General features: G+C 41.7%; 1 protein-coding gene across 1 annotated transcript in view; it reads left to right on the top strand.

Annotated features, from left to right (window-relative positions):
• Positions 1 to 1,359: 1,359 nt before the first annotated feature.
• The window catches only part of CDK6 (cyclin dependent kinase 6), a 93,080-nt gene continuing 79,732 nt past the window's right edge, over positions 1,360 to 14,707 (top strand). Inside the window, exon 1 of the mRNA XM_066627579.1 lies at positions 1,360 to 1,633. Within this exon, the coding sequence (XP_066483676.1) occupies positions 1,401 to 1,633 (233 nt within the window). The 5' untranslated portion in view covers positions 1,360 to 1,400. The remainder of the gene's footprint in view (positions 1,634 to 14,707) is intronic.

Raw genomic sequence — 14,707 nt, 5'->3', positions numbered from 1 at the left:
TCTGTGTACACTTACCTGGAAGTGTTCTCCATTGAACTCATTGTAACTTACGCCTGAGTAGTCATTCATAGGATTGCATTGTTACTTTATATAAGGGGTCTCCAAACTTTTTGGCTAGAGGACCGCATCAAATATCTGGTGTGGTGTTGAGGGCCAGAAAAAAAATTAATTACAAAATTAAAATAAATAAATTAAAGATGGAACTTAGATAAGTGAATGAATGATTGGGCTCATTCATTCAACCTCTCCGGCCCTCAGAACACCCTCCAGATGCAACCAGAACACAGCTCCAGTCATGGTCAGTTGAGTGGGGAAGAGGCTGACCAAGAGCCGGATAGAGGCTGGCTGTGGGCTGTGTCTGGCCCCCGGGCCAGGGTTTAGAGACCCCTACTCTGTATACCTGAAGAGAGCATATCTTACCTACTCAAATCCATGAAGTAAGTACTTTGCCATTGAGTGAATGTTATATTTGTTCCACACTAACTAGTTCATGGAAGAAGTAGAGAATTCTACAATTCTGAAAAATTCTGCAACTTGAAAAATCTAATCTTCTGCTTTAAAAAAAAGCACATTTTGAACCATCCTGATTGAGGAGAATACTTGGCAAATAGATGGTAGCATTGGATGATTCACAGGAGCAACAGTGGGGCTGATAAGGCCTTCCTATCATCAGAGGAGAAGCACTTCCTACCTGTCTTTACTAATACTTGCTAGAACAATCAATGTCCTTTTGGGGATATGGAATAAATTATTCTAAATAAATAACAAAATGCAAATTTGTTTAATTTGCCTGATAACTTTCAAGCTCAAAATTTGGATTAGTTGAGATCTGGATTAGGTTGGAGTTGGATTCAGATTTGGATTAGTTCAGAATTTGACTAGCAGTGTGCACCAGTACTATGTTCCATGCAGCTCCGTGCTCTGCGTCATTTTGCATACTGCAGTTTCACTGAATTTAATGCTCATTTCACCGAAAAGCGTGCAAACCTTTAAATTATTAAATCATTGCTCTTAAGTTATGCTAAGTAAAGTGCAAATGAAGTGTTTAATAACAGAATTTACTATGACGGAAGCCAGTGGAGAGACACTCCTAATACTAATGATGTTCTCTTTTGGGGTTTTTTGTCTCCCTTAGATCTAATTAGCTTTACCGAAACAATGATCCCAAAGACTATGAGATAATTGCCATTGGCGAAGCAAGAAGGCTCACTGGGGGGCATTACTACAGTTCTGGAAGGGTGCAAGAAACTAGCCCTGCCGAATGGTCCATCTGTAAAGGTTTTGGACAATTTGTTCCAGTAGCAGTATCCAGTGCTGATTTGCAATTTGGGAACCAGGACACAGCCACAGCACCTGCAATACCACTGAACGAACTGGGGAAGAAAGAAGGCACTGCCGTCATGGATAAGGAAAGCATGACCCTAGCTGATCAGCAGTATGAATGTGTAGCTGAGATTGGCGAAGGAGCCTATGGGAAGGTATTCAAAGCGCGGGACTTGAAGAATGGAGGGCGCTTCGTTGCATTGAAAAGGGTGCGTGTCCAGACAAGTGAGGAGGGGATGCCACTTTCCACCATCCGTGAGGTGGCTGTACTGAAGCATCTGGAAACATTTGAGCATCCCAACGTTGTCAGGTGAGGAGTTGGGACAGGGTGCGAAGGCATCTGGGTTGCAGCATTGCTATATAGGTTAAAGAAGTACTTTGGGGATGTTTTGAATCTCATGTTTGTATGTGCGGATTGACTGAGCACTAGACTATACTTTTGGTTGAGTTTGAAGTTTGCTTAGGCAAGAATATTGCCAGCCAGTCTAACGCACCTTGTACTTGATTTTTGCCTCCCACGCTTTCAAGCTACCATCTCCAGAGGCATGGGTGTGTGACTTAAGTATTTGAGTGGATGGGCATGAAGCCATGTGCATGCCACGATCCTCTTAAGCACAAAAGAAAAATAAAAAGAAGAAAAATCTTTTGTCCTGGGTATTAATTGTGCCCAGTGTAACCTATAATATTCTTTTAAAGCTATTAATCATTTCCATTGTGGAAATATGTATCCTGTGGGCTCACCAGAATAATTCTATAGACATCTGGTTGAGAATTTTCAGCTTTCTAGCACACCCCTACCTAAAAGATGCAATGAAGTGAAGAATACATTAAAACCACTTATACTAAAATCAAAATGAATATACTCGATGCAGTGTAATAAAGGCTAAAATCTTACGCAGGTGCCCTGTTAGTTCCAGCTGCTAAAACTCATGAAACTAATAAGGATCTTGCAGTGTTTCTGAAAGATGCTCAGGCTGGGACTTTATTTGAGATCTGAAGGGTGAGAGTTGCACTTACAGAGATGTGAGACGGCAAAACACATCTGGTACACACATACACATTTCCAAAAAAGTTTACATTCTACTTTTCAACAAAAACAAATTCCCAGAAGTAGTTTATATAGCAAAACAAATGAAAGGATGTTCCCTGTTCTTGAGGGTTCACAGTCTTTAAAAAAAAAAAAAAAAGCAAAGCAGATCCAGCATTCCGCTCTTAGAAAAGGTGAAGCACTGGGGTTAGTATCGAGACATTTGCTCTCCCTGCTGAACATAAGAAAATATATTTTACAGTCTTGACCATGTCTGCTTAGATGTTGCACTTTGCTGTGTAGGGCTTACTCTCAGGAAAGTATGTATAAGTTTGCAGCCTTAGCAAAGGCCTTAGATTGATCCATAAGGTCATGTTGGGCCATAGGGTGGAAGTGGCTGACAGGTGTGTTGGGTCCAGGCCATTAATCCAAGAGAATCACCTTTTCCCATGTGTTGGGACTTTGTGTGTGACCTGGAACTTTCGTGTTCTGTAAGCAGACCCACTTTTGATAGCATTCCTGATTTGCATCACTCTAAAGCAGAACATTATGACTAGTGGCTAAGAAACAGAAGTGACTTTTTAAAAAAAAAAAAAAAATTCTGTTCTCATTTCCTGATAACTTTATGGATATAAATTGTTTTTAACAGCACACAGCTTTTTGTCAGTAACTGGATGGTCTTCTGTGTTCAGATCTAAATTTTCTCATAGTGTTCTTGCTAATTATGATAGTTGGAATGGAAGATTCTTTGACCACTTTCATGGGTGTAGTCCCAACAGTTCTAATCATACATTTCTGCAGATGAGTAACCTGTTAGATATGTAATAATGTGAGATTCCAGTTTGAATGGTGATTAATCATAACAGATCATGCCCATACATACCAAGAGTCAAGAGAGAATTCGAAAACAGTTGGGCTAGCAATTTTAGTGTCATTTTCCAAGGAATATCTGCAAGTATGCAATTATTCAGTAATAAATATATTTCGGTTTCACATTTTATGTATAGAGGTGTTTGAAAATGGTGTTTTACTCAGAAGTAAGCTCATTGTGTTTGGTAAGACTTGGGCTGTAATCCTGTTTTTCTCACTGGAAACAAACCTCTATTTATGTAGTATTCTGGAATTCTCTAGAATAGACAAGTAAGCTACGTATGAGTAAGCTGTATGCCCACTTTACAAAGTGATAAAGTTATACCTGCAAAATTAAATAGATTAAGAGCGTAATCCTGTGCACACTTAGCTCCATTCAGTGAAATTGAACTTACTTTTGAATAAGAATGAATAGGACAGTACTGAATTAGTCTCTCTCTTTCTATATATAGTGATATAGATATATTCCTTTCACTGGGAAGACTAGGTAGTTTATATAAAGCAGGGGTGTCCAAAGTTTTTGGCAGGAGGGCCACATCATCTCTCTGACACTGTTACATTTAAAATTTGAATACATTTACATAAGTATACATAAATGAATATATTAAAGATGAACTTATATGAATGAATGAAGGTCTTGCAATAGCTCAAGGCCTATAAAAGGCCTTGCACAAAGCAAGGCTGGCCTTTCCTTTGCTGCTACTACTGCATCACAGAGTGAAACAAGAAGCAGTGGAGGGAGCCCTCATCCCACAGCTCATGTGAGAGGTCAAACAGTCACACTCACGCTGAGAGCAGTTGCGTTGGGCCAGTGTGGGCTCCAACAAATCTCTGGAGGGCCAGAGGCTCATTGGAGACTGGGGTATCCCTGAGGGTTGCAATGAGAGGCCTCGAGGGCTGCATGTGGCCCCAGGGCCGGGGTTTGGGCACCCCTGATAAAAAATGATGGATAGGATGATTTTATGTTAATTATAATTATTTCAATCAGTTAAGCACTGCTGCTGATGAAATTTTATCCATTTTAGTGGAACAAAGGCCTAATGATCTGTTCATTCATTGAATGTTAGACTAGGAAAGTATATTGGAGGTCATCCAGTCCATCCCCCTGTTCAGTGCAGAAACTGTTACAGCATCCGTCTCAGCTCTAGCCTTGAAAATCTATAGTTAAGAGTGCCTACTATTGTGTGAGGCAAACTGTTCCAGTGCTGGATAGCTCTTATAGTTAGAACATTTTATTTATTTATAATATTTATGCCCCACCTTTCCAAAATCTCAAGGTGGTTTGCAATACTTTCTTCTTCATGTGTAACCCTAAATCTTCTTCCCTATAATTTCTTGCCCATTGGTTCTAGTCATGCCCTCAGAAGCAGCAGGAACTCCTACCCTTTTTTCTAAGTGATAGCACTTCAGAAACTTGAAGTTGGCTGTCATATCTCCTTGTAGCCTTCTCTTCTCCAGGCTAAATACAACAAGTTCTTTTAACAATTCCTCATAGGATTTTGTTTCTAGACCCCTCACCACTTGTTGCCCTCCTCTGAACTTTCTCCAGCTTTTAAATGTGCTTCTTAAAAAGTGAGGTCTGACTAGGGCTGAAGAACAGAATCTGTTCTCATTTCTGGACTGGACGTCTCTGTTAATTTAACCCAGTGTTGCATCAGCTTTTTTTTTTTGTAGTTGCATTACACCATTGGCTCATGTTCTGCTTGTGGTTCACTATGACACCTAAATTTGTTTCATACACGCTGCTGCCAAACCAGGATTCCCCATCAGGTATTTGTGCCTCTGATTCTTTGTACCGATGAAAGGAATTTATATTAGTCTCCATTGAATTTCATGTTGTTGGTAAAGGCCCAATGGTCAAGAAAGGTTTGAATCCTTCCAGGGTGTTTAGTATTTCTCACCCACCCACCCACTCAGCTTCCTGTCATTTGCAGATTTGATAAGCATCTCTATTGTTTCCTCATCTAGATCTTTTTTTTTTTTAATTTTGAGTCACATAGGGACCAAAACAGAGACCTGGCAGTGTACTCAGTCCTTCCATCCCAGGTTGATGTGGAGCCATTTATTACCACTCATTGGGAACAGTTGTTCAACCAACTTTCAACCACCAGCCCCACCACCACAGTAGTAGCATCTAATTCACATGTTACCATTTTATCCACAAGGATACCACTGGAGACTTTGTCAAGTGCATTGTTGAAATATACCAGTAGTTATACTACTAAGCCCTCAACATTCCCACAATCTGACTCTGTCAACCAAAGAAATTGAATTATTCCATAACAACTTTTTCATGAGAAACCCATGTTTGCTATTGGGTGCTAAAATCACCCAATATTTTCTAAGTATTCACAAATATTCCACTTAATTGACTCCGTGTATTGATGTTAAGCCAACTGGTCAGTAGTGTACTGGATTCTCCTGCTTCAAAGATAGACACATTTGCTTGTTTGCAGTTCTCAGTCATCTCATCACTTTTTCAGGAGTTCTCAAAGATTACAAACAGAAATTCCAAGGTCATTTTCACAGACCTCTTCAGTACCTTGGAGTGTACTTGATCTGATCCTAGAGTCTTTATGGACACAGTCCTAACCAACTTTCTAGCACCAAGGTAAGGGCAAATCAACTCCAAGGAAAGGAAACAAACATTGCCCTACCTTGAGGACGCCTCCATGACTGCCCCCCCCCAACTGCAGGATGTAGCACATGCCCCACTGGCACAGATATGTCAGTGCTGGTAAATTGGTTAGGATTGCTCCCTACTTGAATTTAAGTAGCTCTCTTTATAGCACATCTCTATACTGATCTTGAACCATGATGCTCCCAGTTCCTCTTTAGTACAACAGGTTGGATCACCTTTCCCTTATGGGAGAAGGCAGATGAAAATAAGAGCTGAGCAGCTCTCCCTTCTCACCATCCATTACTTCTTCACCATCTTCTCCATGCAACAGGCCTACCATTTCTTTGAATTATTTCTCTTGTGCAGTTTCTCAAGTAGATGTTTTCATGCCTTATACTCATTCCTTCTAATCATGTGTTTACTTAGGAAATCAAAAATCTTAGCTAAATCCAGATATGTGGTACAGTGGGCCCTCTATATCTGTGGGTGCTGAACCTTTGGCTCAGTTAAGCCCATGTCTGGAGGGCGTCAAAGACCTCTCAGATGCAACTGGAAGTGCCTACCAGTTGCGCCTGGGAGGTGTGCTGAGGTGCAGGGAGGTTGTGTGTGGCTTCCCTGTGCCTCAGAAGGCTTCCTGGATGCTTTGGAGTGGTACTTCTGGTTGCTGGTGTGGGCTCCCCTTGGATTTAATAATCCGCAAAATTTGGCATCCATGTGGGAGTCCACGAACTGACCCTCCACGGATACCGAGGGCTCACTGTGTTTAAAAATACTATGAGAAGTATCTTGTTGGTTGTACATATAGCCTACCTTCCTTATGATGTTGAGGGCAGAAAATATTTCCTTATCCAAGTCATTGTTCCAGCAATCTTGCAGTGTCCCAGATCATGGGCAATCCTGCTCAGATGACCTCATGAACACTGAATGTAACTAAATATTAGGGGTCAAAAAGTTAGCTAGCAGTATTTTCTGTGGGAAATACTTGTTGATCCATCAGTTCTTCAGTGCAGATTCAGGTTCGTGTGCTGGAACAAATTTACAAATATTTCATTTACTTGTGATAATACTTAGACTTCTGGAATGGAACGATGGCTAGGTAACTTGCTGGCCTCTACAAACTGCATGATTTCAGGAGCTGCACTAAATTTGCACTTTTGATTCTATAGCAGCTACTTTCATATCAGATTGTCCTTTTATGTGATAAAATTAGGCCTGTTTTTCTGTCTGTGTTTTTGACACATGCTAGGCACCCCAACCAGTGACCCTGGGGTTCTGCAGAGTAAAAAGACACCCCAGTTTATGAGATTCCCTATTCCTGTTGCAGGGCTTTCCAGCACTATTCCAGCACTACAAGAGCAACCAAGATAAGGCACAGAATGAGCTTATTGTTACCACTTGGGAGGGTCCGTATCTCAGGAAAGAGCACGTGCTTTGCCTAGAAGGTGTCCAATTCAATCCCTGGCACCTGATTGAAGAATCTCAGATAGACTAACAAAGAACTGAGACCTTGAAGTACTACAGTCAGAGTTACAGTACTGAGCAAGATGGATCAATAAGGCAATTATTACCAGAGTTCCGGTTCCGGCTGTTATACGTGCAAACATAAGTGCTCTTCTGGAATTTGAACTGCTGGACTAACCCTGCGGTACATTAGTAATAGAACCTGGAGTTTAGAACATTACAAAATCCTTTGGAAAGGATTACCTAGGAATAAATTTTCTGCATTTCACCTTTCCCCTACTTGTAAAGCAGTCAAAGTTGCATCTTTTGTATAAACCCCTGGGTATTTTTTTAGACATGTCATGTACATGAACGCATTTTTCTGCGTTTTGTTTTTAACAATCCTGACGTTTCAAATGCGTTTAGTAAGATAAATGTAGTGTGTCCAGTGCAGAATTCAAATGGAAGAATGAAAAGCTTAATTAGTCTTTATTGTGCACAGTGGATAAATCTGGCACAAATATGTCCACCAGTTATGTAAGTTACTGCTGCTCTGCTTGTGGAAAACATGAAGTATACATAGACAAAGGGAAGCTTTTGCCAGGAATAAATGACATACTGGATTCAGGAAATTCCTGTGTGTAAAATTAGGAGCATTTCCTGCTATAATGCATCAGTAAGAATTCTTCTTCTGATTATACTTGTTGCATTCTGTTCTATCAGCTTGCATGTACCAGAATACGACTTAATTTTGCTCAAAACATCCTACTTGTACTATATTTAACAGAGAAATGTAGGAGTCGTAAGGAAGGTCATAATTTGTTTCTTATTATAAAAGTTGTTATTGTTTTTAAAGTACCCCTACCTGCTTTGATTCTTGGAAATTAGAGGTTCCAAGTGATTATTTTTAAGTTCTTGTTGGGTTTTTTTGTAAGGAGTTCCCTCTCATTAACTAGTACTCAAGAAACATACTAAAAATGCAATAATCCAACCCTGTTGCTAAGCAAACTCTCCATAATCCTGATAGAAGTAGCTAATTTTACTAGAAAAAGCTATGAATGATGGAAGCAGTGATTTCCAAGCCCACAGTGACACTTGGTTTGCACTGTTTTTGATTTTTAAAAATCAATCTTTCCCTTCTTTTTTTCACTCCCAGGGCACCAACTTCAGAAAATTTGCTTCACCTTCAAAATCATAAATCACCTGGTGGGAGATTTAACTGATTTATATCCTGCCTTTCCCTCCAAATAATCAAGGTGTTTAAGACAATGTATAAAATAGCTGAAAATCTGTAAAATGAGTGAAATAAAGTGCAATAATAGTAACATCATAATACAGAACTATGTAATGAAAAACATTGAAGCAAAACATGCAGTACAACCACAAAAGCCCAAAGCAACTAACAGCCCAATCATATTCCCCACCAGCCCATAGCAAGCAGCGCTGATAACGAAACACACACTGCATGCTATGGTTGGATTGTGATATCCATCAGTAAAAGGCCACCATATGATTGGGCCATAAGAAGGGGAGACCAAGTGGGAAAAAAAGTCTTTAGCTCAGCCCTCCTCGAATGGCTAATAGAGAGCGCTGCTACAGAGAAGGCCCTGCTTTTCATTGCTGTCAGTCATCTTGTAGTAGAGGCCAATCAGCAGTGCTTGAACCAAGCTGAAAAGAAAACATTCATGGTTTGCAGGATGAAGAAAGGAACCTTGTCAACTATATGGAAACAAACAAGCCACAGATGGAAAAAAATAAATGTGGAATTGTATCCAGACAACCAGAAAAACCGTATGAAAACATCAAAACCATACTATGAAAGTAGTGTTTGTTCTGGCTCTTAGCCATTTAGAAAACATTCTCTTTTGTGTTGAGTGTCATGCACTAGCTATTTAGCTGGAACTGCTTCCTGAATGCTGGTCTACCATTATCATCACCAACTTCCCGCATGGTGGGATGACTTTTCGGCATTGCTTCTACAGATGCCACCATAGCTCCTACTTTTCCTAGCAAGTCACACCATACTGCCCAACTGACAAAGATTGGCGTTCATGCTGCTCCTAAGTTGGCTTTGAGTTTAAGTATTGTTGACTGTGGCAGGCTATGGTGCCAAACTCCTAGTAGTCCAGTATGAATTGTTGTAGGGCTACTTAATGGTAATGACCTGTGGTTTGCTGTAACCACAAGACACAGATTGGCAGGGGTTTTCCTGGACCAGTGGTTTTCAGCCTTGTTCATTGCATGGCATACTGACAAGGCATTAAGATTGTCAAGATACACCATCAGTTTTTTTACAATTGACAAGGCACACCATGTCATTGGTGGAGTGCTCACACCCCCCAATGGCCCTACTAATAAATGAGCCTCCTGCGGCACACCTGCAGACCATTCATGGCACACCAGTGTGCCACGCACACTGGTTGAAAATGGCTGTCCTTGACTCCCATTTTATCTTCTCTCTTTATTTTTAAAATGTATGGCTTGTCCTGTTAGCATAACTATCAGGATGGCTAAAATCAAGTTTATTGTATTGGCAACCTTCAGTCTCGAAAGACTATGGTATCGCGCTCTGAAAAGTGGTTCTGGCACAGCGTCTAGTGTGGCTGAAAAGGCCAATCCGGGAGTGACAATCCCTTCCACACTGGGAGCAAGTGCAGTCTGTCCCTGGTCTGTCTCCCTGGCTATGGGCCTTCCTTCTTTGCCTCTTTGCCTCAGACTGCTGGCAAAGTGTCTCTTCAAACTGGGAAAGGCCATGCTTCACAGCCTGCCTCCAAGCGGACTGCTCAGAGGCCAGGGTTTCCCACTTGTTGAGGTCCATCCCTAAGGCCTTCAGATCCCTCTTGCAGATGTCCTTGTATCGCAGCTGTGGTCTACCTGTAGGGCGCTTTCCTTGCACGAGTTCACCATAGAGGAGATCCTTTGGGATCCGGCCATCATCCATTCTCACGACATGACCGAGCCAACGCAGGCGTCTCTGTTTCAGCAGTGCATACATGCTAGGGATTCCAGCATGTTCCAGGACTGTGTTGTTAGGAACTTTGTCCTGCCAGGTGATGCCGAGAAAAGTTAATCAAGTTTAACTTTTGCACATAACATATATAATTCAAAAACAACTGCAATTAAACAAAAATAATAACTTGGTGACATTTCTGAGAAGTTGTCAAAATAGCTCCTTGTTCAGTGCATTACCGTAGTCTAACTTGGAAGGTTATCAGGATTTGGATTGACAACATAAATGGAAGAGTGCATAGGACTAACCAGAACGCAAGTTAAATGTCTGCCTAGGGATAAGTGCAAATTTCCAATATCTGTATAATATTTGCATTTCTCTTGTGCTCAAGGCATACCATGTACATTATCTTGTTAAAATGCTTCTGTGGTCAGCATTGTTTCTATATTGTAGATAGGCCGAGGTTAAAGTATAGCAGCTGAGTAGAATTTTGAACTGGGATTTCCTGACTCATAACTCATGTTCAAAGTCAAGGATTCAAACTCATTTCATGCAGAGGGCCGAAGTTAGCACTCATGGTGCCTGCTGAGGGCCAGAAGTGACATCATTAAGCAAATGATGGCCCGAAATAAGCACTTTGTTCTCACATAGAAACTCATTACCTGCAAATGACCAAACAGAAAATGTGCCTGTCTTATTCATATTTTCTAGATATGAGTGAGTCCAATCAGACTGGGCGAACCCAATTGTAACAGGGCTCATAATGCTTCCGGGGCCACAGCTGGTCTGCAGGCCTTAATGTTTGACACCCCAGTTCTGAGTTGTTTCTAGTTGATAGCTAGCACCCTTGTTACATGTGGAGGAAATTGGTAGTCTTTCACCTGTCTGCTTGATCTAACTATGTCCTTGCCCACTTAAATTTGTCCATGCTGGTATTCTGGGGGGGGGGGGGGGGGCGGCTGTAGTATTTGGAGAATACTTCTGTAGTGAGAATCTTAAGTGGTAGTGTTCCTTTTTGTGTCCCTTTAATTATCTTCTAATGTCTTCATTTTGTGGTGTTCTCTTTTTTGAAGTTAATTGTTACTCTGGTGAGTTTTCCTATTCCTTCCTGCACAGATGTTGAACTTTGAATTCCTTATGGTTACTGTTGTCTGTAGTTCGTATAGATTTTCTACTGCAGCACTTCCTGTTGTCTGCATAAGGCTAAAGCAGATATTCATGTTGTGTTGGTGGATATTCGTAGGTCTGCAAGATTTATATATAAGACTTTTGTATAAAAAGACACTGATGCATAACATAATATAATAATAATATAATATACAGTATTTATATACCGCCTTTCTTGGTCTTTATTCAAGACTTTATTCAAGGCGGTTTACACAGGCAGGCTTATTAAATCCACGCAGGGATTTTTACAAATTGAAAGAAGGTTCTCTCTTTCAAGAACCACCACATTCAAGATGTTACACTCCGATCTGGTTTAACATTCTGGCCTCCATCCTCCCACGCTCCGAGCAGATGGAACAGCTTAGCTGCAGCTTGCCAGCTGCTTCAAGGTCGCACGGTGCCGGTGGCCTCGAACTGGCGACCTTGTGGATGTTAATCTTCAGGCAAATGGAGGCTCTACCCTCTAGACCAGACCTCCTGCTAACATCTCTTCTTGTCTTGTATTTGCTACTTGGTTAATCCCGGTGGCATGCCAGGGGACGGACGGACAGATGGTCGTCCATCCTGGGTGTCTGCATCACATGCCTCTTTTCTTCAGGTGTTAGTTTAAATGCAATCCCAGGGCTACCTTTTACTTTAAACATGGGGTAGACCTGATCGCACTTGGGGTATCTTGGAGAAGAGGCCAGGTCTACGCTTTGTTTTGAATGGCCAATAGCTCTAGTCTCCGTGGGGAGGAGGGAAATCTCTTTGTAAAGTCTAAGCCTACCCATGGCTATGAGTGCCCAAGGGCATGGTGATCCGAGTAGTCTGCCCCAGGTGTCAAATACACTAGGTATGCCACTAGTTAGTCCATTTATAGAATTGTGACAATTGATTAACATGATTCTATCAAGAGTGTGAAATGCATACATGTGCACCCGGTATCCACAGAGGATAGGTTACTGCTGCTACCGTGGATATCCAAAATCACAGATAGAAGTAAACCCTACTCAAATCCCTCCCATGGCACTCATGACTCATATCTCATCGTTTGCAAACGTTTTGCAAGCGGGAACTTTTTCTTCCTTTCTTCCTTCCAATAGGAAGCAGCAAGAATCTAGACTTGTAGCAGCTAGAGAAACGCTACAGGAGGTGATTGTGGGAATGCTAACAGAAAGTCTTCTGCTGTCCACTTCCTATTAGCATTCTCACAATCGGCTCCTGTAGTGTTCCTCTAGCTGCTACAAGTCTAGGTTCTTACTGTCTGCTTCCGATTCCAAAGTAAAAGGAAGAAAAAGATCCCTTTTGCAAAGTGTTTGGAAACAGAGAGAGATGAGGCATGCGTGCTGGGCATGGGGATTTGAGAACCACAGATAAGCCAAACTGTGGATAGGGACCCACGGATACAGGGGGACATCTGTATGACACTGTCCTCATTTTATTCAAGACAAATACCATCATCCTGAACATTTTATAAAGAGCATTTCAAAGAATGCTAGCATGGGCTTTCTTTATTTACATGTTTTACTTAGCAAACGTAAATGTAGCATCCATGACTTCCTGTGTATTATTGTTACTTGTATGTACCTTCATTTTGTTATATCTAGGTCTGTGTTTTCATGACGTGGTCCATGTGCCCATCATAGATCCAGTTTGAAATGTTCCTTCTGGTCATTGACTCACCCAAAACTAATGGCTTATACTTTGGAACAGTAAAGGACTATTCCCATCAAGGAAGATAGTCATTGAGGATAGGACACTCATTATTTAGGCAGTGAATTGTATCTAAAGTTTGCATTCATTCCAGTTTAGAATTGCACCCATTCCAGTTTGTTTAGACAAGCTTCTCACCCCCACAGAAGATGTCAGATCAATGATAAGACTGCTCTACTGCATTCCTAACACGCTTGTCAATGTCTTCTTGATCTTCTTTAGTTTAGGGTGCAGTCCAGGGAAAGAGAAGTGTGCCTATGTCTTACTGATATCAATGGAATTTAAATGCACAATTAAATTCTTAAATCTCACTAGTTTTAGTGGGACATAACTGTGTATGCTTTTCTTAGGATTAGACTTGTAGCCCAAGGATTGGTATTCCAGAGAACCTATTTTTTCTCCTTTTATGAGTTTTCCCACCATGTCTATTGAAACTGGAGTTGTATAGGAATTGATACATTACTCCAGCTCTTATGTAGATCAGTATTTCTCTCCAATCAGCCATTAACAACCTGGACCAATGGTAGGCTTATGCTGATGAATCTTACAATATGTCAGTATAGACCCTGTTCCAGCTGTACAAAAGCTGTACTGCCATTGTGCGCTTCAGAGCCACCGGCGCAAATGGCTGGAGACCCCACACATGCACCAGCAGCTCCCAGACACCTCCGTGGAGTGGGTAATGTGGCAGCAGGGGCGGTTTGGGGGAAGATTGGGGTGGGAACTTGGCCAAACTTGAGGGGGAAGGTTTCAGCAGCAGAGGCAGACACCAAGATCCTATCCCCCTTTTCTCAGTCTGACATGCCCCTTGGGGCTCTTTAGAAGCTGATGCAGATCTGAGGAGATCCATTGTAGGCCAGGCAGCCCAGAGAGAGGTACTTAAAAAGATTTTTGTTTGCCTCTCCCAAGCTGTTTGGTCGCAGTATAGCATTTAGCATGCTCTCTGACGGTGGCACTGCATGCCATGGGCTGGCAAAGGACGTTGTTGTTGTTAGAGAATACAGGGGGGCTCTGTATTCTGTTATCTGTGGATCGGGTCCACAGATCCCTCTCATCCACCCCAGAGGCAAGAGGAGTGGAGCTCCCCTCAGCCCCAGAGGGTGGGAGGTGTTTGCCTGTATCTGTGGTTTCGCTTTACTGCATGGGGTTCTGGAACATAACCCCTGAAGTTCCGGGGGCACACCTGTACGTACTTACCACTTTTGGGCCATAGTAGTTCACAAAGCGGATAGGACTGGGCTGTAAGGTAACTTGTGCCCTGGAGATACTTAAATACTTATGGAGCCATCAGAACTTAAACTTACTGTCAAAATGGATGCAGTAAGGAGCAGTATCACGCTGTGCATGAAGCTTCAGCCCAGTTCTCAGAAAGACCAACTGAGGTTACAAACCTGCGCTTGGACTGCCACTTCAGATTGTAGTTGGGGTGCACATAACTGAAGGCTGTGTCAAACAAAAGGCACTCAATAAACTAGATGTAAGATGAAAGCCTTTTTTTTTTTGTCTGGTCCCCGACTTGCTAGTTTTCTGTGTATAGGGGTGTTTTTTATGGGAGAATAGAGTGAGCTCCCACTTGTAGTCTGAAGTGGTATAGTCCAGATGCAGTTGTCATATG

The sequence above is a fragment of the Tiliqua scincoides genome, chromosome 5 (assembly GCF_035046505.1).
Source record: "Tiliqua scincoides isolate rTilSci1 chromosome 5, rTilSci1.hap2, whole genome shotgun sequence".
NCBI classification, from domain to species: Eukaryota; Metazoa; Chordata; class Lepidosauria; order Squamata; family Scincidae; genus Tiliqua; species Tiliqua scincoides.
This window is presented reverse-complemented; position numbering and strand designations above follow the sequence as displayed.